Source organism: Theropithecus gelada, chromosome 1 (genome assembly GCF_003255815.1).
Source record: "Theropithecus gelada isolate Dixy chromosome 1, Tgel_1.0, whole genome shotgun sequence".
NCBI lineage: Eukaryota > Metazoa > Chordata > Mammalia > Primates > Cercopithecidae > Theropithecus > Theropithecus gelada.
In genome coordinates this window covers 55,369,146-55,394,936 of record NC_037668.1, presented here as the reverse complement: position 1 = coordinate 55,394,936, position 25,791 = coordinate 55,369,146, and the positions used below count along the sequence as shown (strand labels likewise).

At 44.9% G+C, this 25,791-nt stretch overlaps 1 protein-coding gene across 5 annotated transcripts; it reads left to right on the top strand.

Annotated features, from left to right (window-relative positions):
- Positions 1-2,303: 2,303 nt before the first annotated feature.
- On the top strand, positions 2,304-24,529 carry RPA2 (replication protein A2). 5 transcript variants are annotated; one of them, XM_025358573.1, is made up of 9 exons: positions 2,304-2,472; positions 2,929-3,035; positions 10,443-10,544; positions 10,677-10,790; positions 17,843-17,917; positions 18,442-18,558; positions 21,757-21,864; positions 22,048-22,142; positions 23,805-24,529. In XM_025358573.1, exons 1-9 carry the CDS (start codon positions 2,439-2,441, stop codon positions 23,887-23,889), a joined length of 837 nt encoding a protein of 278 aa, XP_025214358.1. In that variant the 5' UTR covers positions 2,304-2,438; the 3' UTR covers positions 23,890-24,529. The 5 variants fall into 5 exon arrangements, with proteins under 5 accessions (XP_025214358.1, XP_025214360.1, XP_025214367.1 ...); XM_025358575.1 differs by having other exon boundaries at positions 2,304-2,668; XM_025358582.1 differs by having other exon boundaries at positions 2,304-2,668; positions 2,929-3,186.
- Positions 24,530-25,791: the final 1,262 nt, after the last annotated feature.

Here is a 25,791-nt window from a genome sequence, read left to right as displayed (position 1 = left end):
CTAAATTAAGAGATGAATTTACTACCACATCCACACACACAGTAAATACCAATTACTTTCGCATTTATTGGGAACTGACTCCTCCATTTGATTTACCAGATCACCCAGGTCTTGAAATTCTGGGCAAAAATCTGATTTTGATGTTTGGCAATGTGTTATATTTTAAGACATTTTAAATTCTTTCTCTTTTTTATTTTGTTAAGAGATAGGATCTTGCTCCCTTGTCCAGGCTGGAGTGCACTGGCCATTCACAGGCAAGATCATCATACACTGTAGCCTTGTACTCCTGGGCTCAAGCGATCCTCCAGCCTCAGCCTCCCAAGTAGTTGGGACTGCATGGTGTGCCACTGCACTTGGCTCTTTCTTATTTATTTATTTATTTATTTATTTATTTATTTATTTAGATGGAGTATCACTCTGACGCCCAGGCTGGAGTGCAATGATGTGATCTTGGTTCACTGCAAGCTCTGCCTCCCGGGATCATGCTATTCTCCTGCCTCAGCCTCCGGAGTAGCTGGGACTACAGGGGCCCGCCACCATCTGATTTATTTTTAAAGAGGAAGGAGGAAGAGGAAGGAGGAAGGAGAAGGAGGACAAGGAGGAGAAGAAGAAGGAGAAGGAGGAGAGGGAGGAGAGGGAGGAGAGGGAGGAGAGGAAGGAAGGAAGGAAGGAAGGAAGGAAGGAAGGAAGGAAGGAAGGAAGGAAGGAAGGAAGGAAGGAAGGGAGGGAGGGAGGGAGGGAGGGAGGGAGGGAGTTGGGTTTGTAATCCCAGAAGGAGTACTAAGGAGGCTGAGGCAGGAGAAAGGAGGAAGAGGAGAGAGGAGGAGGAGGGTGGAGGAGCAAAGAGGAGGAGGCAGAAGGGGGAAAGAGGAGGAGGAGGAGGAGAGAGGTGGAGAAAAAAAGAAGGAAGGGGGAGGGAGTTGGGCCTGTAATCCCAGAGGTTGCGCCATTGCACTCCAGCCTTGGTGACAGAGAGAAACCCTGTTTTTAACAACAAAACAACAACAACAAAAAAGTCGGGCACGGAGGCTTATGCCTGTAATCCCAGCACTTTAGGAGACCGAGGCGGTGGATCACCTGAGGTCGGGAGTTCAAGACCAGCCTGACCAACATGGAGAAACCCCGTCTCTACTAAAAATACAAAAAAAAAAAAAAATAGCCGGGCGTGGTGGCGCATCCCTGTAATCCCAGCTACTCGGCAGGCTGAGGCAGGAGAATCGCTTGAACCCAGGAGGCGGAGGTTGCAGTGAGGCAAGATCACGCCATTGCACTCCAGCCTGGGCAACAAGGGCAAAACTCCATTTCCAAAAAAAAAAAAAAGGAAAAAGAAAAAGAGAAGAAAAAACACACAGTTCGGGAGCCCAAGGGCCATGTCTATCTTACTTACCATTGAATCCCAGTGATCAGCCCAGGGCCAGGAACAAAGAAAGCATCAGCAATTTTTTTTTTTTTTTTTTTTTTTTGAGTCGCAGTCTCTGTCACCCAGGCTGAAGTGCAGTGGCTGCATCACAGCTCACTGCAGCCTGGACACCCCAGGCCCAGGTGATCCTCCCACCTTAGCCACCCCAGTAGCTGGGACCCCAGACACTGGTCACCACATCAGACATTTTAAAAAACATTTTTTGGGAGGAGGTCTCACTATATTGCCCAGGCTGGTCTCAAACTTCTGGCTTCAAGAGGTCCTCCCACCTCAGACCCCATTTGCTGGGTTTACAGGCATGAGCCACAGCACCTGCTAATTTTTCTTAAATACATAAATGAACATAAAATTCTAACAATGCATTAATATTTTGAGGAAGGAACTGACAAAAGGTTCCACTCCCTATGGGAGGAAAAGACCAGCACGTCATATGAAGAATTAAGAAAAATGGTAGAAATGACTGGAGAGGCCAAGCCTGGATGAGACTGGGGTGGGGACAGGTGGGGGACGAGGGGTGCCACCCTCAGATCTTTACAAGTCCGTCATAGGCAAAAGGGCGTAGGAGTCTCACAGCCCCACTGGGGAGAATCGGAACCATTGGTGGCATTACACGAAGAGAATGGGACTTCCTATGTAAAAGAATAAGCAACTCCACGCGGTGCTGTGCGGCTAGTGCTGCGAGTCCCTGAGGTGCGCAATTCCCGCGCGACCGCGCGTGGGAACACCGAAGCCAAAAACCCCACTACGGCCCTTTAGCTGAAGGCGTCGTCTGATTGGTGATAGTTTGGCGGGAACCCGAGCACGCCGAACAAAGGAAGTGACGTCAGAGGTCGCGCACTTGACGAGGGTGGAATCATGCGGCGCTGCGTCGCGGTAGTATTGCTCTGATTGGTTGATTTCTTGCGATACCGCCCTGACAGCTCCTTGCTTCCGCTAGTGCGGAGGGTTTTGCCCTTCGTAAAGATGGCCGCGGAGGCTTTTGGAGCCAACTGGGAGCGCGGTGTGCGTTTTCCGGGGCATGGGCAGAGAAGACAGGAACAAGCGTAGCATTCGTGAGCACCGATTGGCTGAAGCGAGAAGCTCCCCGGGAGCTGACTGGCTCCGTCATTCGCGCGAAGGAGTTTGTGGCGCCAGAGAAAAGTAGCTAGAGCGGCGCAGTAGGGGCCGCGTTCTGTGGTTTTCCGTGATTCCCCCAGACCCGAACCTTCTCGGCCTCTTTGCGGAAAATCGCGACCAAGATGTGGAACAGTAATGATGGGGGTGCGGGGTGGAGGAGGAAGAGAATCGCAGGAGGTTTTAGCAAGAGGGAGAGCCTGGGGTCCGAGAGGCGTGTGGCAGCCGGAGAGGAAGGGCGGGAGCGGAGCTGGGGCGTTTGGGGGTCGCAGGAAGGCGGCGAGGAAGGTTAGGGAGACGCGGGCAGTATTTGGAGGGGCGAAGCCTCGGGGAGCCTGCAGGTTTCTCGGAGGCGCGGGACGTGGCACAGGCACTAATCCTGTTGTTCAAAACAGGTGGATTCGAAAGCTATGGCAGCTCCTCATATGGGGGAGCCGGCGGCTACACGCAGTCCCCGGGGGGCTTTGGATCGCCCGCACCTTCTCAGGCCGAAAAGAAATCAGTAGGTTGAAAGGAGTATTTGGTTTTGTTTTATCCTGTCCTGAAGTCCCTAAGTCATCTATGACAGAAACTTTATGCTTTGAAGGAAGATTTCAACATGAACTGATGCGATAATGATCTATTATTATCCGCATCTCTCATAATTAAGTGCTGTAAGTTTCAGAAATGAAATCTTGCCAAATTTTGCACCTCCTGTTGCCCTGGCTTTTCCCCTCATTGGCTTTATTTTGAAATTGATTAGTGTAGCCAATGAATCAGTCTTGTGTGAACGCTCTCAACTTGTTTTTTTTAATTTTTATTAAAAATAGAGATGGGGGTCTCACTATGGGTCTCACCTGGGGGTTGCCCAGGCTGGTCTCGAACCCCTGAGCTCAACCATCCTCCCACCTCAGCCTCTCAAAGTGCTGGGGTGACAGGTATGAGCCACTGCTCCTGGCCTGTACTTGTATTAATAGTCTCTTTTACATTTTTTTTTTTTTTTTTTTGAGACAGAGTCTTGCTCTGTCTCCCAGGCTGGAGTGCAGTGGCCTGATCTTGGCTCACCGCAACCTCCGCCTCCCGGGTTCAAGGGATTCTCCTGCTTCAGCCTCACGAGTAGCTGGAATTACAGGCATGCGCCACCATGCCCGGCTAACTTTGTGCTTTTAGTAGAGACGGGGTTTCTCCATGTTGGTCAGGCTTGTCTCCAACTCCTGACCTAAGGTGATTCGCCTGCCTCGACCTCCCAAAGTGTTGGGATTACAGGCATGAGCCGCCGAGCCCGGCCCAAAGTCGCTTTTAAATTAAATGTGAGGCGACATCAAGAGTGTGGTCTTGGCCGGGCGCGGTGGCTCAAGCCTGTAATCCCAGCACTTTGGGAGGCCGAGACGGGCGGATCACGAGGTCAGGAGATCGAGACCATCCTGGCTAACACGGTGAAACCCCGTCTCTACTAAAAAATACAAAAAAAATTAGCCAGGCGAAGTGGCGGGCACCTGTAGTCCCAGCTACTTGGGAGGCTGAGGTAGGAGAATGGCGTAAACCCGCGAGGCGGAGCTTGCAGTGAACTGAGATCGGGCCACTGCACTCCTCTGTCTCAAAAAAAAAAAAAAAAAAAGTGTGTGATCTTTGGGCCGGCCGCGGTTTCTCACGCCCGTAATCCCAGCACTTTGAGAGGCTGAGGCGGGTGGATCACCTGAGATCAGGAGTTCTTGACCAGCCTTGCCAACATGGTGAAACCTCGTCTCTACTAAAAATACAAAAATTAGCCAGGCGTGGTGCGGGTGCCTATAATCCCAGCTATTAGGGAGGCTGAGGCAAGGGAACCACTTGAACTCGGGAGACAGATGGCAGTGAGCCAAGATGGTGCTACTGCACTCCAGCCTGGGCAATAGAGCAGAAGTAGACTCTGTCTCAAAAAAAGAAATGTGGTCTTTGAAGTCATAGACGTGTTCTGCTATTGCCATGCTGCTTTACTTGCAGGGTGTCACTGGACACATTTCTTAACTGGCTTGGGAGTCAGTTTTGCACCTATGAAGAGGGGCTAACATACCTTAAAATGTCATGTGAGACTTAACATTATATACAAAGAATACAGGCTATGGAGCCAGAACACGGGGACTCCAGAATCCATTTTGCCTTTTAACTGCCATTGTGATTTCAGGAAAGCAGCTTGAAGGCTGTGGCCCTTGGTTTTTCTCATCTGATGATACTAGTAGTACTCATGTCATAGGGTGGTTCTGAGAATTGACAAGTAAGGCATTGTGTAGGAAAACAATCTATAGAAAGCTGTCTAAACGTTGATTAGTCACTCAGAAATGAGTTTGCCTTTTTTCTTTTTTTTTGAGACAGGGTCTCTGTCTGCCAGGCTGGAGAGCAGTGATGCGTGATCACAGCTAATGGCAACTTGGACCTCCAGGCCTCAAGTGATCATCCCACCTCAGCCTCCCTAGCAGCTCGGACTACATATGTGCACTGCCGTGTCAGGCTAATTTTTGTGTTTTTTTTTAGAGTTAGGGTTTGGCCATGTTGGCCAGGCTGGTCTCAAACTCCTAGCCTCAATCCACCCGCCTCAGCCTCCCAAAGTGCTGAGATTACAGGTGTGAGCCACCACTCCCAGCTGAGTTTGCATTTAACAACTGCAATTTCATTCTATAAATGTGGGGTTAATTTGACTTCTCTTTAGGAGTCACTCAGATGTGTTAAGATTCAGTGTGAGCAGGTTAAAACATTCATTGATATTCTGGTATATTTGAACATTGCTTTATAACTTTCTTTCTTTTTTTTTGAGACGGAGTCTCGCTCTGTCGCCCAGGCTGGAGTGTAGTGGCGCGATCTCCGCTCACTGCAACCTCCGCCTCCCGGGTTCACGCCATTCTCCTGCTTCAGCCTCCCAAGTAGCTGGGACTACAGGCACCCGCCACCATGCCTGGCTAATTTTTTGTATTTTTTTATTAGAGACGGTGTTGTGCCATGTTAGCCAGGATGGTCTCGATCTCCTGACCTTGTGATCCGCCCGTCGCGGCCTCCCAAAGTGCTGGGATTACATGCGTGAGCCACTGCGCCTGGCCACTTTATAACTTTCATATAAATTATTTTACATAATTCTGTAAGGAATTTATTGTTTATTCCAGCATACAGCAGAGACTCAGGTATATTAAGGGACTGCCTAAGCTTACATAGCTAATAAGGAACTAGAATCAGACAGTACACACATGATGCTGAACAAATCCAACATCTGATGAGCAACAACTTCTCCCTGTTGTAGTTTTCTCTGTCCTAGAAGATCTCAAGGGACTTTAATTTTCTATTTTGATTTTCTTGAGGTCGTGCAGGAGAAAACAAGGTAGATGATTGGTTCTCATCTTTTCTTCCCAAGCTTAACTATTTTTCTCCATTCTGATTGTTAGAATTTTTATCTCATAATTCCTAAAAGCTGGGTATTAAGATAGCTTTTCAGAGAAGAATGCTTGTAAGTTGGAGACTCAATCCCAGTCTCTGGATTTTTTTTTCTTTTTGTGGAGACAGGGTCTCACTATGTTGCCCAGGCTGGTCTCAAACTCCTGGGCTAAAGCAATCCTCCCACCCCTGCCTCCCATGGTGGTAGTATTACAGGCATGAGCGACCATGCCTGGACAGTCTTTTTGTTTTTATTTTTATTTTTTATTTTTTTGAGACAGAGTCTTGCTCTGTTGCCCAGGCTAGAGTGCAGTGGAACGATCTCAGCTCACTGCAACCTCCACCTCCTGGGTTCAAGCGATTCTCCTGCCTCAGCCCCCCAAGTAGCTGGGACTATAGGCGCATGCCACCATGCCTGGCCGATTTTTGTATTTTCAGTCAAGATGGGGTTTTGCCACGTTGGTCAGGCTGGTCTCAAACTCCTGATGTCAGACGATCCGCTCTTCTTGGCCTCCCAAAGTGTTGAGATTACAGGTATGAGACACTGCACCTGGCCTTGTTTTGTTTTTAAATCTAGTATTTTCCACAGTTAAAAGTTAGGTAAACACCCTATTCTTTTTTTCTTTTAAAATTGAGACAGAGTCTCACTTTCACCCCCACTGGAGTGCAGTGGTGCAGTCATAGCTTACTGCAGACTCTTAACTCCAGGGGTCAAGGGATCCTCCCACCTCAGCCTCCCAAGTAGCTAGGATTACAGGTGTGCAGCACCATCCCTGGTTGATAAAAACTATCCAAAATGTTTCCTGTTGATTATATATTTGTTCAATGTGATTGAACCATGTGAAGTTTCAAATAGTGACCCATTTTTAATCTGTAATAATGGTACCTTCATGAAGTACTGTCAGAGTAGCCTGTAGTTCATAGTCAGCTATGAAAATTTTTTTAGTCTGAAAATGGTTTTTTTTCCCCCAAAATTAAGCATACTTGTATTGACACTCTGTGAATCTCTTCGGAGCAAACTAGGAATTCCTTGCGATCAATTCCTACATAAAATATGTGCTCAATAAAAACTAGATACTTGATTTGAGATGAATTCGAAGGCATTGTTAACATCTCAATTGTTATCCATATATAACTTTTTTACCTGAGAGGTAATAATACTTGTCAAACATCCACTGCATGCAGAGGTTAGTATTAGCACTTCGTATATATTATGTGTCTCATTTACAACTGAAGAGGTATATATCCCCAGTTTTCAGAAAAGGTGGTCCTGTGTCCAGGGCTTTGGAGCTGGGATTTGAGCATGGGTCTATAGGACTCTCTGGCTCCAAACCTCATGTTCTTGCCACTTTACCTTACTGGTTCTTAAGTTTTCTTATGCTGCGGCCGGGCGCGGTGGCTCAAGCCTGTAATCCCAGCACTTTGGGAGGCCGAGATGGGCGGATCACGAGGTCAGGAGATCGAGACCATCCTGGCTAACACGGTGAAACCCCGTCTCTACTAAAAAATACAAAAAAACTAGCCGGGCGAGGTGGCGAGCGCCTGTAGTCCCAGCTGCTCGGGAGGCTGAGGCAGGAGAATGGCGTGAACCCGGGAGGCGGAGCTTGCAGTGAGCTGAGATCCGGCCACTGCACTCCAGCCTGGGCGACAGAGCAAGACTCCGTCTCAAAAAAAAAAAAAAAAAGTTTTCTTATGCTGAAGATACAATGAAAATCTCAGCTGTGATAGGTAAAAACAGAAATATAGTAGTTTGTGAGAGGTAAATCCTGGGACCCCTGCAAATTTTAAAACTATAAATATTAACATAGCATGTAACTTTACCTATAAAATATCATAAAGTAAAATTGAAAAACAGTTGATCCCATCACATTGTTATTAAAAGCTATTGCAGATGTAAAAAATGAGGAACAATAGCTAATATAATAATAGCTAACATTTGTTATTGAGTACTGTGTGCTGGGTAGTATTCTGAGCCCTTACCATGTAGTTAGTTTTTATAATTTATCATTCCTAGTTTTGCAGATGAGGAAACCGAGGTACAAATGAGTTAATAAATGTGACCAAGAGCAACTGCTCTTTTTTTTTTTTTTTTTTTTTCCCTTTCTTTGAGGAGAGTCTCTGTTGCCCAGACTGGAGTGCAGTGGCAAGATCTCGGCTCACTGCAACCTCCACCTCCCGAGTTCAAGTGATTCTCCTGCCTCAGCCTCCCCAGTAGCTGGGATTACAGGCACACGCCACCACACCCGGCTAATTTTTTTTTTTAATTTTTAGTAGAGACAGGGTTTCGCCATGTTGGCCAGGCTTGATCTTAAACTCCTGACCTCAAATGATCCGCCCGCCTCGGCCTTGGGATTACAGGCGTTAGCCACCACGCCTGGCCGAGCAACTGCTCTTGAGAATAGAGCCACAGTCTTAACCCTCAAGCTTGGCTGCTGCCTTTTGTGGCATATATGCCAGCGGTTGACTGAGCTTGCTTTATCCCTTTGTGGCAATACTAACCGTTTAAAATCATGCTTCAGCAAAGTGAAATATTGGCAGTGTCATGGATGTTCAGGTCAGAGTTGCAACTGATAAATCCATGAAGGCCAAGAGTCTACTGTGTTCTAAGTCTTCCATGCAGTACAGGTATTGGTCCACTTCCTCTTGGCTTCTGACAGGAAGAGCTCTCATTGTTTTTCCGCCTTGTACATATTCCCTCTGGGAGACTGGGAGTACGTACTTGCCCTCAGCCTGTTACCTGCTACTTTTTCACTGTTGAAATTCTCGTGCTTCGGAGTTCAGCCTAAAGCCTCCCTCTTTTGCCAATAAGTTTTTCTGAGGTCCCACATGGCACACTTCATTTTATGGTATATCAAGATCAGGTTTATTGTTTACCTTTGTACCTCCCCTAGATTAGGAATATGTTGAGGGTAAATCCTGTCCCATTGTATTCATCTTTATGTCACCCAGACTACCTCTTGCCACTGGTAGGCAAAAATAAGTTTACACTGTTGTGTGGCTGGTTTAAGATATGATTTGGGCCTGGTGCAGTGGCTCATGCCTGTAATCCCAACATTTTGGGAGGCCAAGGTGGGCAGATTGCCTGAGGTCAGGAGTTCGAAACCAGCCTGGCCAACATGGCAAAACCCCATCTCTAGAAAAAATACAAAAATTAGCTGGGTGTGGTGGCATGCACCTATAATCCCAACTACCTGGGGAACTGAGACAGGAGACTTGCTTGAACCCAGGAGACGGAAGTGAGCCAAGATCGCTCCATCACACTCCAGCCTGGGCAACAGAGTGAGACTCCATCTCGAAAAAAAGGATATGATTTGAGTGTACTCACTAGATACTGTTCTGCCTACCCTATCCTGCCTCTTCCCCCTAAGATGTCCAACATGAGTCCAGCACAGTGGCTTATGCCTGTAATCCTAATACTTTGGGAGGCTAAGGTGGGAGGATCACTTGAGACCAAGAGTTTAAGACCAGCCTGGGAAACATAGCAAAGCCCCATCACTACAAAAAAAAATGTTTTTTTAATTGACTGGGTGTGGTGGTATGCCTGTAGTCCCGTCTTCTCAGGAGACTGTTGCAGGAAGATTGCTTGAGCCCGTGAGTTTGAGGCTGCAGTGAGCTATAATCATGCCTCTGCACTCCAGCCTGAGTGACAGAACAAGACCCCATCTCAAAACATAAAATGTGGCCAAGGGCGGTGGCTCACACCTGTAATCCCAGCACTTTGGGAGACTGAGGTGGGCAGATCACCTGAGGTCAAGAGTTCCAGACCAGCCTGGCCAACATGGAGAAACCCCGTCTCTACTACAAATGCAAAATGCTGGCACACACATATAGTCCCAGCTACTCAGGAGGCTGAGCCAGGAGAATCGCTTGAGCCTGGGAGGCAGAGGTTGCGGTGAGCTGAGATTGCACTATTGCACGCCAGCCTGGGCAACAGGAGTGAAACTCTGTCTCAAAAGAAAAAAAAAAATTTTTTTAAAGATGTCCAACATGTCCAAGCTCTTATTCCATTTCCCCAGGAGCTCCATTTGATTGTCAAAAAATCTGTCCTACAAGAAGCTGTTCTACCTTTTATAGTTCATCACAAGACCTACAAGCAATCCCAGAGTTCTGTCTCCATTAGTCATTTCTCAAACCTTTTCCCCATACCATCTCATTTTGTCAGTGACCTGAACAGCAGCACCAGCCTGTCTACACCCTAAAGCTGGGGTTTCCTCTTGAAGGTCTGTTCTGGCAGCAGCAGGTCGTTCTTCCTTATCCTGTCCCCCACTCTGACCTACTCATTTTGGTGAATTCTCAGGGCAACACATGTATTCAGCAGGAACTCGAGTTAGACAAACCTGGGTTTGGAGTCTAAAAGTGTGGTATTGGTTTGCTATATGGCCTTGGTTTCCATCTCTCTGAAGCAAAGATAATGAGATTTGTTTTGAAATTCAGTGTTCTAATACATTTAAAGTACTTGGCACATGGCAGGTGTCAAATGAGTGGTAGTTATTACTTTCTTAATTGAATTTTGCATGCTTTTTCTTTTTAGAGAGCCCGAGCCCAGCACATTGTACCCTGTACTATATCTCAGCTGCTTTCTGCCACTTTGGTTGATGAAGTGTTCAGAATTGGGAATGTTGAGATTTCACAGGTATGTCAAATAATTTGTAAAGGAATCACTTACTCATAATAAAGAATGAAATAAGACTATGTTTAAAAATACAAAAATGTAGCCTTGGTTTCGGGGGAAACAGCCTTTTTTTTTTTCTTTCTTCTAACCTAGGTCACTATTGTGGGGATCATTAGACATGCAGAGAAGGCTCCAACCAACATTGTTTACAAAATAGATGACATGACAGCTGCACCCATGGACGTTCGCCAGTGGGTTGACACAGATGTAAGTGGCTGTTTTTGAATCATGATGGGGTTACTTTGGAACTGTAGAGATGTTGAACTTTTTTAGTCTTTTTAAAGTTTTTTCTTATAAAAATAATACAAAAAGACATCAAAGACAGATACCGTAAAGTGAAAGGTTAATAGATTTGATTATATACCTTCCCGATATGCCAAAAATAGAATTAAAAGTCAAATGACAGGAGACGGTAGAATGTTAAGTTCCAATAGAACAAAGGCTTTTTTTTGTTTTTTTGGTTTTTTTTGAGACAGTCTCACTCTGTCGCCCAGGCAGTACAGTACAGTGGTGGGATCTCGGCTCACTACAACCTCCGCCTCCCAGGCTCAAGCGATTCTCTGCCTCAGCTTCCCAAGTAGCTGGGATTACAGGCACCTGCCACCATGCCTGGCTAATTTTTGTATTTTTAGTAGAGACGGGGTTTCACCATCTTGGTCAGGCTGGTCTTGAACTCCTGACCTTGTGATCCACCCGCCTTGGCCTCCCAAAGCACTGGGATTACAGGCTTGAGTCACCGCGCCCGGCCCCTGCTTTTTTTGTTGTTGTTGAGAGAATCTTGCGCTGTTGCCCAGGCTGGAGTGCAGTGGCGCAATCTCAGCTCACTGCAACCTCTGTGCCCCAGGTTCAAGCAATTCTCCTGCCTTAGCCTCCCAAGTAGCTGGGATTACAGGCACCTGCAACCACACCTGACTAATTTTTTGTATTTTTAGTAGAGATGGGGTTTTGCCATGTTGGCCAGGCTAGTTTCAAACTCCTGACCTCAGGTGATCCACCCACTTCAGCCTCTCAAAGTGATCGGATTACAGGCTTGAACCCTCACGCCCGGCCTAGAGCAAAGATTTTTATCTTGGTCACCGCTGTAGCCTTAGCACCTAGAGCAGTGCTAGTCACACAGTGGTCCTAGAATAAATATTGTTTAAATGAGTGCGGAAAATATTTGCAACATATTACAAACATTTAAATTTTTAATTAATAAAACGCTCCTTTTTGGCCTGGCATGGTGGATCACTAGAGGTCAGGAGTTCGAGACCAGTCTGGCCAACATGGTGAAACCCATCTCTACTAAAAAATATAAAAACTTAGCCAGGCGTGGTGGTGGGCGCCTGTAATTCCAACTACTCGGGAGGCTGAGGCAAGAGAATTGCTTGAACCGGGAGGCAGGGGTTGCAGTGAAACTGAGATTGTGCCACTGTACTCCAGCCTGGGTGACACACTGAGACTGTCTCAACAACAAAATAAGCTCTTTTTTGTTGTTTCTGGTTTTGAGTTTTGTTTTGTTTGTTGTTGTTGTTGTTTGAGAAAGAGTCTCACTTTGTCTCCAAGACTGGAGTGCAGTAGCTCAGTATCAGCTCACTGCAACCTCCACCTTTTTGGTTCAGGCAACCCTCCCGCCTCACCTTCCTGAGTAGCTGAGATTACAAGCTTGTGGCATCATGCCTGGCTAATTTTTATATTTTTACTAGAGAGAGGGTTTTACCCTGTTGGCCAAGCTGGTCTCAAACTCCTGACTTCAAGTCATCTGCTCACCTTGGCCTCCCAAAGTTCTGGGATTACAGGCTTGAGCCACTGCGTCCAGCCAAAAAGCTCTTATAAAACCAGAAAACCACTGCACCTTAGAAAAATGACCAAACAGGATGCACAGATAATTCATAAAAGACAGTAGAAATGGTAGTGGCAGTAACTAAAGCAGGCTTAACAAACATTGAGATATCATTTTTAGTTTAAGTTTGCAAAGAAAACAAAGAATGACAATGTCTAGTTCTAGTAAGAGCAGCAGCTACCACACAGTGCCCTAGCTTAGTAGTAGGCACTTAATAAATATTGAGTGATTTGTTATTGTCCAAGAAAGTAGGCTTATAGTGTGAGTATAAATTGGTATAACCTTTCTCAAACATCAGCTTGTATCAAAAGCATCAGTCATAAAAATGGTGACCTAACGGCCGGGTGCTCACGCCTGTAATCCCAGCACTTTGGGAGGCTGAGGTGAATGGATGACGAGGTCAGGAGATCGAGACCATCCTGGCTAACACAGTAAAACCCCGTCTCTACTAAAAATACAAAAAATTAGCCGAGCATGGTGGCAGGTACCTGTAGTCCCAGCTACTCGGGAGGCTGAGGCAGGAGAATGGCATGAACCCAGGAGGCAGAGCTTACAGTGAGCCAAGATCGTGCCACTGCACTCCAGCCTGGGAGACAGAGCAAGACTCTGTCTCAAAAAAAAAAAAAAAAAAAAAAACAGTGGTGACCTAGCAAAACTCCATGGCTTAGGAGTTTACATCAAGGAAAGAATTACAGACACGTACAAAGATTTAGACCAGTGAAGTGGTCACGCCTGTAATCCCAGCACTTTGGGAAGCCAAGGCAGGCAGATCACCTGAGGTCAGGAGTTCAAATCCAGCCTGGCCAACATGGTGAAACTGTCTTCTAAAAATACAAAAATTAGCCGGGCGTGGTTGTGCGTACCTGTAATCCCAGCTACTCGACTCAGGAGGCTGAGGCAGGAGAATTACTTGAACCTGGGAGGCGGAGGTTGCAGTAAGCCGAGATCATGCTACTGCACTCTAGTCTGGGCAACAGAGCAACACTCTGTCTCAAAATAAATAAATAAAAATAATCTCAAAATACTAGCAATAAAGGATTACTAAGTAAACCATGACATATTTATAACATACTACAAATGATATAGAAAAGCATGTATTGTCACAAATAAGTGTTTGCCATAAATTGTTGAAAAAAGCATATTACAATATGGTATGCAGGATTTGACCCAATTTTTACACAGTAGCATGTGTATATAAGTGTCTTTATAAACATGGATAAAATAGATTGAAATACAGTATATACTTTTTATCCTTTTATATTTTTAATTGTGCAGAAGGCCTCTTGGTGTTTTGTATTTTGTTTTTGAAATACATTCATTACACAAAATTTGGATAATAAAGACTGTTTTAGGCTGGGCATGGTGGCTCACACCCATAATCCCTGCACTTTGGGAGGCCAGTGCGGGCGGGTCACCTGAAGTCAGAAGTTTGAAACCAGCCTGGCCAACATGGTGAAACTCCGTCCCTACTAATAATACAAAAATGAGGCGGGCACCTGTAATCCCAGCTACGCAGAAGCTGAGGCAGGAAAATTGCTTGAACCTAGGAGGCAGAGGTTGCAGTGAGCCAAGATCGCGCCACTGCACTGCAGCCTGGGCAACAGAGTGAGACTCTGACTCAAAAAAAAAGACTTTTCCTTCAAAAACCACAAGTTACCATAGAGAAATAACTTGGTAGTTATGTAATTTTTTAATTTTTTGCTTCTCAGAAAAATAAAGGATAATTCATTCAGCAGTTATTGTTGGAGTACCAATTCTGAACCAGACTGTGCCTGATTCCAGGTATAAAAAGAATGAAGTAGACACAGTCCCTGCCATCAAGCATTTTAAAAATCACCTGAAATCTCATGTCCCTTAAAGAACTGTTATAACACATTTTGGGAAATATCCTTTCAGACATCTGTCTCTGCCTATACGTACATACAGATGTCCACATACCTCTTTTACTGTAAAAGGGATAATATGCTATGCATCGGCCGGGCGCGGTGGCTCAAGCCTGTAATCCCAGCACTTTGGGAGGCCGAGATGGGCGGATCACGAGGTCAGGAGATCGAGACCATCCTGGCTAACACGGTGAAACCCCGTCTCTACTAAGAAATACAAAAAAAAATAGCCGGGTGAGGTGGCGGGCACCTGTAGTCCCAGCTACTCGGGAGGCTGAGGCCGGAGAATGGCGTGAACCCGGGAGGCGGAGCTTGCAGTGAGCTGAGATCCGGCCACTGCACTCCAACCTGGGCGAAAGAGCGAGACCCCGCCCACAAAAAAAAAAAAAAAAAAAAAAATATGCTATGCATCTGCTAAGTAATTTGCTCTTTTCACTAAAAATTATGTTGTGGAACTGATTTTTTTTTTTTTTTTTTGAAACGGGGTTTTGCTTTTGTTGCCCAGGCTGGAGTTGCCAGGCTTGTTGCGATGGCACGATCTCCGACTCACCGCACCCTCTGCCTCCCGGGTTCAAGTGATTCTCCTGCCTCAGCCTCCCGAGTAGCTGGGATTACAGGCATGTGCCACCACACCCAGCTAATTTTGTATTTTGTAGAGATGGGGTTTCTCCATGTTTGTCAGGATGGTCTCAAACTCCCAACCTCAGGTGATCGCCCACCTCAGCCTCCCAGAGGGCTAGGATTATAGGCATGAGCCACAGGCCTTCTTTTTAAATAGAGACAGGGTCTTGGCTTGCTGCCTAGACTGGCCTCAAAGCTGGGCTCAAGTGATCCTTTGACCTTAACCTCCCACGTAGCTGAACTATAGACTGATGCCACCATGCCTGGTGAGGAACCAATTTTTTTTTTTTTTTTTTTTTTTTTTCAGACTGAGTCTCACTCTGTCATCCAGGCTGGAGTGCATTGGCGCAATCTTGGCTCACTGCAACCTCTGCTTCTCGGGTTCAAGCGATTCTCCTGCCTCAGCCTCCCGAATAGCTGGGATTACAGGCGTGCACCACCACACCTGGCTAATTTCTGTATTTTTAGTAGAGACGGAGTTTCAACATGTTGGCCAGACTGGTCTCGAACTCCTGACCTCAGGTGAACCACCTGCCTCGGCCTCCCAAAGTCCTGGGATTACAGGCTTGAGCCACCATGGCCCAGCCAGGAACTGATTTTTTAATGTTATCTGTAAAGATTTACATCTATCATTTTAAATGACCACCTATTCCATTGTAAGAATACATCGTTTCTTACTTAACAGTAGACCCAATCAGGGAACAGCATTTAGCTTCTTTTCAGTCGTTCGCCATTATACACAATGCACCAGTGAGTATCTTTGCATACATTTCTTCATGATTATAAAATAATCATAAGGCTGGACACCATGGCTCACGCCTGTAATTCCAGCACTTTGGGAGGCCAAGACAGGCAGATCACCTGACATCAGGAGCTCAAGACCAGCCCGGCCAACATGGTGAAACCCCATCTCTACTAAAAATACAAAATTAGCCAGGCATGGTGGCGCACACCTATAATCCCAGCTACTCGGGAGACTGAGTCAGGAGAATCGCTTGAACCCGGGAGGCAGACATTGCAGTGAGCCAAGATCGTGCCATTGCATTCAGCCTGGGCAACAAGAGCAAAACTGCATCTCAAAAAAATAAAATAATCATAAGATATATTCCTGAAAGTAGGTTTTCTGGGGGGAAATACACACTTCACTTTTTTTTTAACATCTTAATTTTTGCATTTTTGTACTGCCTTCTATAAAGGTACCAGTTTACACTTCAATCATGCATGAGAGTGCCCAGTTAGTTTCCATACCCTTAACCTTTTTTTTTTTTTTTTTTTTTTTTTTTTTAAGAAATAGGATCTCACCGTGTTGCCCAGGTTGGTCTCAAACTCCTGGGTTCAAGCAGTCCTCCCACCTCAGCCTCCCAACATGCTGGGATTACAGGTGTGAGCCACTGTGCCCATCCTGCATACCCTTTCTAACAATGGGTTTTTTTGTTTGTTGTTGTTTTGTTTTGTTTTGTTTTGAGACGGACTTTCGCTCTTGTTGCCTAGGCTAGAGTGCAATGGTGCAATCTCGGCTCACTGCAACCTCCACCTCCCAGGTTCAAGCAATTCTCCTGTGTCAGCCTCCCAAGTAGCTGGGATTACAGGGGTGTACCACCATGCCCGGCTAATTTTGTATTTTTAGTAGAGATGGGGTTTCTCCATGTTGAGGCTGGTCTCTAACTCCTGACCTCAGGTGATCCTCCTGCCTCAGCCTCCCAAAGTGCTGGGATTACAGGCGTGAGCCACCACACCCGGCCTAACAATGGGTTTTTGTCTTAAATTTTTGCCAGTATGATAGTTGTTTTAAAAAATAGTCTTTTTGACCAGGTGCGGTGGCTCATGCCTGTAATCCCGGGACTTTGGGGAGGCCAAGATGAGTGGATCACCTGAGGTCAGGAGTTTGAGACCAGCCTGGCCAACATGGTGAAACCCCATCTCTACTAAAAATTTAAAAATTAGCCTGGCATGGTGGTGCGTGCCTGTAGCCCCAGCTACTCGGGAGGCTGAGGCAGGAGAATTGCTTGAACCCGTGAGGCAGAGGTTGCAATGAGCTGAAATCGTGCCACTGCACTCCAGGCTGGGTGACAGAGCAAGACACTTCGTCTCAAAAAAAAAATCAGCTAATGTATTTTTCTTATAAATAATGTGTGCATATTCTAGGAAACTGATAAATATTAAAATAGTTTGTAATTATGCTAGTCAACCATTAAACAGTTTAGTGTATATTGTCCCAAATGGGAAATCAGCTTTTTTCCATGTGTCATGACTTGTTTTTCCAGACAGTAAATAGAATTCTGTGTTGTCATTTGCAACAGTGTGGAGTATCCTATTATATAGAAATGTGTACTTTATGTTGGATATTTAGGTTGTTTTAAAATTTTTAATATTCTGTACTATGATAAATCTAAATCTTAATGCCTGTTCTTAATTACTTCCTTAAATTCCCAAAAGTAGAATTGCTTTGCCAATAAGTATATCCACCAGAAAATTGTGTGCCTGCGGGGCGTGGTGGCGGGCGCCTGTAATCCCAGCTACGGGGGAAGCTGAGGCAGGAGAATCACTCAAACCCTCCCTTGGGAGGGGGAGGTTGCAGCCAGCCAAGATCATGTCACTGCACTCCAGTCTGGGCGACAGAGCAAGACTCCCTCACAAAAAAAAAAAAATTGTGTGCCTAAGAGCTTGAATGAGAGTGTCATAATTGTTTGCTTTTTTATGATGTGCTACAGAACTCTGGAACCGAGAATTACCTTTAGAGATATTTTTATTCTAATTCCTGGTTTTACAAAAAAGTAAGTTGTAAAAGGCAGGGCAAACTCCTTAATGCCATTTTAGGATCCTTTAACTCTTCTACTTTGTAACTTTCTCTTTCTCTACATAATATAGAAATGTTAAAGAGGCTTTCACCAGCATCACTAAAACCTTAATGACATGTTTGTATTTTATGTTAGGACACCAGCAGTGAAAACACTGTGGTTCCTCCAGAAACATATGTGAAAGTGGCAGGCCACCTGAGATCTTTTCAGGTAAAGTCAGAATAAAATAGCAGTTAAAGTGTTTTTGCATGAAGCAGTTTCTAGATTCATGTCATGGCTTTTGGATAGTTAAAATACTTAAGTCCCCCTGTTTAATGGGAAGTTATTTCTTACTCTCTTCTTCAAAAGGAAATAACTCTTCTTTCTTTCTTTTCTTTTTTTTTTTTTTTTTTTTACCTTAACATGAAATTGACAGAATAGTAAAGAAAGAACAGAATCTCCTACAATTGCCATCTGTGGCGTTCATTAGTTGGAGAAAGGAGAACACTAGATTCGGAGTCAGGAGTCTAGATTTTGCTCCGTTATGCAACCTTGGGAAAATTATTAATGTCCCTTAGCTATTAATTTTAGTGTTTTTCTCATGTTTGACCATATTTGGATTACTTCTGAGAGTATATAACATTTTTCTCATATTGGCAAAATATTAATATTATAACCAAGAAAAGAGCCACATTGTTGACCTGAAATTAATGTATGTTCATATTTTATTCACATTTTTTTCTTCATTTTGATAGAACAAAAAGAGCCTGGTAGCCTTTAAGATCATGCCCCTGGAGGATATGAATGAGTTCACCACACATATTCTGGAAGTGATCAATGCACACATGGTACTAAGCAAAGCCAACAGCCAGGTGAGTAGCCTCACTTTCCTAGCTTTTTCTCTTCCTTGGAAGAACACAGGTTACTTTTGTGTTCCAGCTTTGATTTTCTTGACATTTTGAAGGCTGAGCCAGAGAAAGACATCACTAAGTCCTCAGAACACTTTCTTCATTAGCTTTGTCACCGTATTTTATTTCAGATGAAACACTGATGTTTCTCTCAGAATTAAGAGTTCCTCTGACACTGGCCTGGACAGCTGGGGCCTGTGACAACCCTTAGGTGCAGACATGTAATTATAGGCTGAGCTCTTAGCTCCAAGGATTGTCAGTGCATATTCAGAGAGTAGCCCCCTTCAGGACAGCATTTTGCTGTCTTCCTTCTAACTTACTGGCTAAGTAGGGATAATTATGTACTATTATTTTTTCCCTGAAATTATATTTATTGATTCATATTGAAATTTCTTCATAGTATTTTCCATTGTGTGAATTGACTTTGGCAAGTCCATCTAGGACCACACAAAAGGTTTGTTGACTCTAGTATTAGAAAGCCCTCAGAGGCCGGGCGCGGTGGCTCAAGCCTGTAATCCCAGCACTTTGGGAGGCCGAGACGGGCGGATCACGAGGTCAGGAGATCGAGACCATCCTGGCTAACACGGTGAAACCCCATCTCTACTAAAAAATACAAAAAACTAGCCGGGTGAGGTGGCGGGCGCCTGTAGTCCCAGCTACTTGGGAGGCTGAGGCAGGAGAATGGCGTAAACCTGGGAGGCAGAGCTTGCAGTGAGCTGAAATCCGGCCACTGCACTCCAGCCTGGGCGACAGAGCGAGACTCCTTCTCAAAAAAAAAAAAAAAAAAAAAAGAAAGCCCTCAGGGCCGGGTGTGGTGGTTCATGGCCTGAAATCCCAGCACTTTGGGAGGCTGGTATGGGGGCATCACTTGAGCCCAGTTCGAGACACCACCCTGGGTAACATAGGGAGACCCTGTCTCTACAAAAAAAATTAAAGAATTCGATGGGCTACTTGGGAGGCTGAGTTTGGGAGATCACTTAAGCCCAGGAGGTCAAGGCTGCATTGAGCTGTGATTGTGCTACTCACTGCAGCCTAGGCAACAGAGCAACTTTGTCTCAAAAAAATAAATAAAGAAAAAGAAAAATATGTATTGCGCCTACTTTGATTTGATAGTCCCAATCATTCTAGTCCCCATTCGAGTATAACAGTGAACACGATATACTTATATTCTTGGGAGAAAGAAGCAATAAACAAAAAATATATATAATTTTAGGTAGTTATATAGGTGCTTTGAAGTAAATAAAGCAAAATAGGAGAAGAGGGTGATGGAGGGAACCAAGAATGGTACAATTTTAGATGGGAAAGAACATTCCAAACCAGAGGGACTAGGAAGTGCAAGAAGCAGGAGTGTGGAGTAAGCGTGACATCTCTGAAACCAGCAAGGCCAGAGTCTGGAGTGAATTAAATGACAGGGGAGAGGGAGAGGGTTGTAGGCAAGGAGGCAGGGCCCAGATTATGTGGGGCTTTGGAGGCCATAGTAAAGATTGCCTTTATTCAAATTTTAAAAATTTTGTTTATTTGGGGGTTTTTTTGTTTTTGTTTTTGTTTTTTTTGAGATGGAGTCTCACTCTTTCGCCCAGGCTGGAGTGCAGTAGTGCAATCTCAGCTCACTGCAAGCTCCACCTCCCGGGTTCACGCCATTCTCCTGCCTCAACCTCCCGAGTAGCTGGGACCACAGGCGTCCACCACCATGCTTGGCTAATTTTTGTATTTTTAGTAGAGAAGGGGTTTCACCGTGTTAGCCAGGATGATCTCAATCTCCTGACCTCGTGATCTGCCCGCCTCAGCCTCCCAAAGTGATGAGTCACTGCGCCCAGCCTTTTTTTTTTTTTTTTGAGACAGTCTCATTCTGTCACCCAGGCTGGAGTGCAATGATGTGATCTCAGCTCACTGCTGCCTCCGCTTCTCGGGTTCAAGCGATTCTCCTGTCTCAGCCTCCCCAGTATCTGGGATTACAGGTGCGCACTACCACACCCAGCTAATTTTTGTAGTTTTAGTAGAGACAGGGTTTCACCATGTTGGCGTCCAGTTAGCAATCCGGCTGGCAGTGAGGATTTGTGGCCTAGGAGGCAGTCTGGGATGAAATCCTGGGGACTCTGTCAGCCTTTTGGGAGACAGATAGAAGAGGCTAATGAGGGATACTGAGAAGGTTCAGTTTGAGAGTCAGATGGAGAAGCAGAAGAATGTGGTGTCAAGAAGCCCAGGGAGGAACACATTTCAAGAGGAGTGTGGTCAGCAGTGTCTGCTTCTGAGAGGTCAAGTATTAGGAGGACTGAAAGAGACTTTTTGATAATTGGTTGAAGAGTCTTTGGTGACTTTGGTGAAAAGAGTTTCAGAGGTGTACTTGGGGAGAACCCAAATATGGTGGGCTGAGGAGTGACTGGGGAGAAAGGAAATGAAAATAGTGATTGCAGAGCATTTTAAGAATTTGTTTTAAAAAAAAGAAAGAGAGAGGACGATAGGGACTGTGTCTCCTTTTCTCTGCCTGTGGTGCTTCATGCCTATAGACACTCAGTGAATGCTTGAGTGATTGGGCCACACGGGTACCAAAATAGCAGACTCGGCCGGGTGCGGTGGCTCAAGCCTGTAATCCCAGCACTTTGGGAGGCCGAGGCGGGTGGATCACGAGGTCAGGAGATCGAGACTATCCTGGCTAACATGGTGAAACCCCGTCTCTACTAAAAATACAAAAAAAAAAACTAGCCGGGCGTGGTGGCGGGCGCCTGTAGTCCCAGCTACTTGGGAGGCTGAGGTGGGAGAATGGCGTGAACCCGGGAGGCGGAGCTTGCAGTGAGCCGAGATCACGCCACTGCACTCCAGCCTGGGAGACACAGCGAGACTCCATCTCAAAAAAAAAAAAAAAAAATAGCAGACTCTGGGTAATTTTCTTCTCACTGCTACTCTTCTCTGGTTCCTCTCACATCAGAAACAAAAGGAGCCAAGAGGATCTGTCTCTTTTTGATATTTATGTGCTTCGGGGAGTTACTTTATCTTCCTATGAAATACTCTTTAGATAATAGCTGTCCATTCCAATGTAAGCAATGTTACTGGGAAACTGTTTATAAATTGTTTTTTGTAAGCTGCTTAACGAGCTATTTGAAGTTGTAAAGACTGTTTAACTTGATGGATTTTCTAATATTGTTAACTTATTTCTTAATTCAGCCCTCAGCAGGGAGAGCACCTATCAGCAATCCAGGAATGAGTGAAGCAGGGAACTTTGGTGGGAATAGCTTCATGCCAGCAAATGGCCTCACTGTGGCCCAAAACCAGGTAAACTCCACCAGAGTGACTTCAGAAATACAAAACACAGACAGTCTTAAATTTTGTTATTTCTTTGATGAGCTAAGATTGTTTGAATACCTGGTTTATTTCTTTCCTATAAAGGGACTCAGGTTTGCAAAGGGGTGGCTGATCCAAAATAATTGCAAAAATCTTTCTGATTTGAATCTTCAGGTGTTGAATTTGATTAAGGCTTGTCCAAGACCTGAAGGGTTGAACTTTCAGGATCTCAAGAACCAGCTGAAACACATGTCTGTATCTTCAATCAAGTAAGTATTTGATTTTCATGAGCTCAGGCTCTGGAATTGTACCTGTTTCACCTCACAAGGGTTTCCTGATAGTGAGAAGTGAGTTTTAAAAGTAAAACTTGGCGGCCGGGCATGGTAGCTCACGCCCGTAATCTCAGCACTTTGGGAGGCCGAGGCGGGTGGATCACCTGAAGTCAGCAGTTTGAGACCAGCCTGGCAAACATGGTGAAAACCCTGTCTCTACTAAAAATACAAAAATTAGCCAGGCGTGGTGGCACTCAATGATCGCACCGCTGCGCTCCAGCCTGGGTGACAGAGTGAGATTCCATCTCAAAAAAAAGTAAAAGTTCGCCAGGCACTAGCTCATGCCTATAGTTCTAGCACTTTGGGAGGCTGAGGTGGGCAGATTGCTTAAACTCAGGAGTTCAAGACCAGCCTGGGCAACGTGGCAAAACGTTGTCTCTACAAAAACAATAAAAACAAATTAGCTGGGCACAGTGGCGCATGCCTGTAGTCCCAGCTACCCAGGAGGCTGAGGTGGGAGGATCACTTGAGCCCAGAAAGTCGAGGCTGCAGTGAGCCATCATTGTGCCACTGCACTCCATCCTGAATGACAGAATGAGACTGTCACACAAAAACAACTTAACTGCAACCCTGGTGGCAGAATGGAAATTGTTCAGCTATGGAAAAACAGGAAAAAGACTATGCACCAAAATGGTGCTACCCATCACATCACTTATTCAGCAAATTTTTTCATTCAGCAGACACTAAGGACCGTTATATGTAAGGGATATATAATAATTCTGAGCAAAAAGTTGACCTGATTTCCTTATGGGATTTAGACTGGAGGAGGGAAGTCCTTAGCTCCTGGTCCTCAGGTGTACAGTCCTGTTGCTGTTACTGTCCCCATTGTGGACGTGAGTGTATTAGACTATCTGGACCTTATTAAACAACCAGTCCTTCCAACACCCTTATCCTGATTCCATCTTAGACAAGCAGCCTCCTGATTCCAGTGTAGTAAACCAGTCAAACACACTGACTTATGGTGATGGTGCTTGTGATAGTTATTTGTTACTATAAATCAATTGACCTGCCAGGCCTAGATAGAAAAGGAATACTCAGGACTAATTCCATTTCCTGTCCTGTAAAATAAGGATAATAATTCCTATCTCAGAGTTACTATGCTGATGAGGTAGAGAACTGCTGTCACTTAGGTGCTCTGTAGATTGTAGCTATTAAATACGTTACTGACACTAACCCTGAGGACCTTGAAGAGTTTGAAGGTTTCAGTGTTTCCTTTGCTTCCCACAACTTTACTTCCCAGAGGGGACTTTTAAAGACAGCTCTTTTTACCAGGAGATTTTGTGTGCAAGTGTGACTACAGCTTTAGATCCTCGATTTCCTGCTTAGACTGTGTTTAAGTGAGGCCCTGTTGTCTTTCCTTTACACAGTTTGGGAGAGGGATCCAAGATAGCCCTAATAGCTAGTGTCTCCATGAATAAGCTCTGTTTTGCTATTTTACTGGCATTTCTCCCTGTGAGAGCTTTCTATGTACAAAATACCTGTGAATTCTTAGCTAAGGTAGAGAGTTGGGAGATAAGCGAAGTTTGCATATTTGGCCATATCCAAAAGGCAATTTCCTTCTGAATTGGCCTGAAAATGACTTTTTTTCTTTCTTTCTAGGCAAGCTGTGGATTTTCTGAGCAATGAGGGGCACATCTATTCTACTGTGGATGATGACCATTTTAAATCCACAGATGCAGAATAACTGGATCTAATTGGGTACCTGAGATATTTTACAGCTGGACCTAGTTTCACAATCTGTTGTCTCCGGCTCTGCATATGTTTGGCCACGTGGCTTCTAGGAAGTAGGTTTCATCTATCTAAAGGTCTCCTCTGACATCCTTTTGAAACTTACTGCTCTTCTGTTTTGTTTTGTTTTGTTTGAAGCTCAGAGGGAGATGGGCAATTGACAGGGATGCAATCCAGGGTGGGATTTCTTGAGGAAGTTACAAATAAGCTTGTTACCACAGCAAGATAGGTGGAATTGGAAGGATGCTACCAGGAGAGCACTTACATAGTGCTCGGGAGTTTCTCTTCTTAAAATGTTTGCTGCTGAAAGATGAGCAGGACCAGGGCCTTGTAGGCAGAGCCCTAGCTGAGAAACCTGCTGGCCTCTGCCTGTTTTTGTTTCCCACTTTGGTTGTGTGGCATTACTTTCAGAATTGCACTTTCCTGCTTGTCATGACTGCTTGACACACTTGTCTGACGTGTGTTTCTGTGAACATGAAGTGCTGCAGTGGTGGCCTCCAGGGGCAGAGGAAAGGAAGAAGTGTTACTGCGTTTTGTACAAAATAAGTACATTCGTATGTTTAATAAAACAGTTCTATTATAGCAACTTGTAAAAATGTTCTCATTTTTTCTTTCTGAGCAGTGTAATGACTATATCATCTGAGGCAGTGTAACATAGTGAAACTTGGATTTGAATTCTGGCTTTCCCACTTTTTAGTTAGAATCTTGAGCAGGCTATGTCAGCTCTGAGAACCTCCATTTCCTCGTTTACAAAAAGAAAACAACGTCATTTCCCCTGGGTTTGTTATGAAGATTGAATAAAACACATAGTCTGTAAAGCGTCTACATCTAGCATTGCCACTTAAAGGGATTAGAGAATGGACCTTAATGTGAACTCTTTGGCAGTGTGTGATCATGTAACTGAATCAAATAGCTACCCATTTGGCCTCAAGATGAGACTTTCCAAAAGCCTATAGTCATTTTTTGGCCAACTTGATCGACTGTTTCTTACAGAAAAAGAAACTAGTTCAAAGATGTTTTTGACAACTCCTGAAAGTAATCTACATCTTGAATAAAAGAACCAATTTTGAGATAAAGTTAGCAAGGTGTAACATCCAAATAAGAATTCTCTGCTTTAGGCTGGGCGCAGTGGCTCACACGTGTAATTCCAGCACTTTGGGAGGCGGAGGCGGGCGGATCAAGAGATCGAGACCATTCTGGCCAGCACGGTGAAACCCTGTCTCTACTAAAAGTACAAAAATTAGCCGGGCGTGGTGGCGCTTGCCTGTAGTCCCAGCTACTCGGGAGGCTGAGGCAGGAGAATCACTTGAACCCGGGAGGCAGAGGTTGTTGCAGTGATCGGAGATCACACCACTGCACTCCAGCCTGGCGACAGAGTGAGACGCTGTCTCACAAAAAAAAAAAAAAAAAAAAGAATTCTCTGCTTTAACTCTTTCTAAATGAGATCTAGCAGCTGTGTAGAGAAGGCCCCACCTACTTGGTTTCTAAGAGTGAATAAATGTGTGGTTGTTTTCTATACATGCAGAGTTGTTAACATCTGCGGAACTATGCAAATGTGTGAAACGCAGCAGCAGTTCATTTGCAAGTGTGTTCGTTCTTGGTTATTTTCTCAAAGAAAGAACAATGGCTAAAAACAAGTAAAATCATATATATTTGAATTTGGAATGTATGACAGGATACTTTCATGGCTGGTAAACTTCTCTTTCTAGTTATCAAGCTGGTGCCCTCAAATGGGCAAAGCAGTAGCAGTACTTCTATAGGTGGAAGTGGTTTTCTATTTTATTTATTTATTTATTTTGAGACGGAGTCTCGCTCTATCGCCCAGGCTGGAGTGCAGTGGCCAGATCTCAGCTCACTG

What these genes read in the sequence shown, in the direction of transcription:
- RPA2 (XM_025358573.1), top strand. Translation starts at nt 2,439, where the DNA reads ATGGGCAGAGAAGACAGGAACAAGCGTAGCATTC. An exon ending in CTCAGGCCGAAAAGAAATCA is followed by an intron (nt 3,036 to 10,442) that starts GTAGGTTGAAAG and finishes TTTTCTTTTTAG; the next exon opens with AGAGCCCGAGCCCAGCACAT. An exon ending in GCCACCTGAGATCTTTTCAG is followed by an intron (nt 17,918 to 18,441) that starts GTAAAGTCAGAA and finishes TCATTTTGATAG; the next exon opens with AACAAAAAGAGCCTGGTAGC.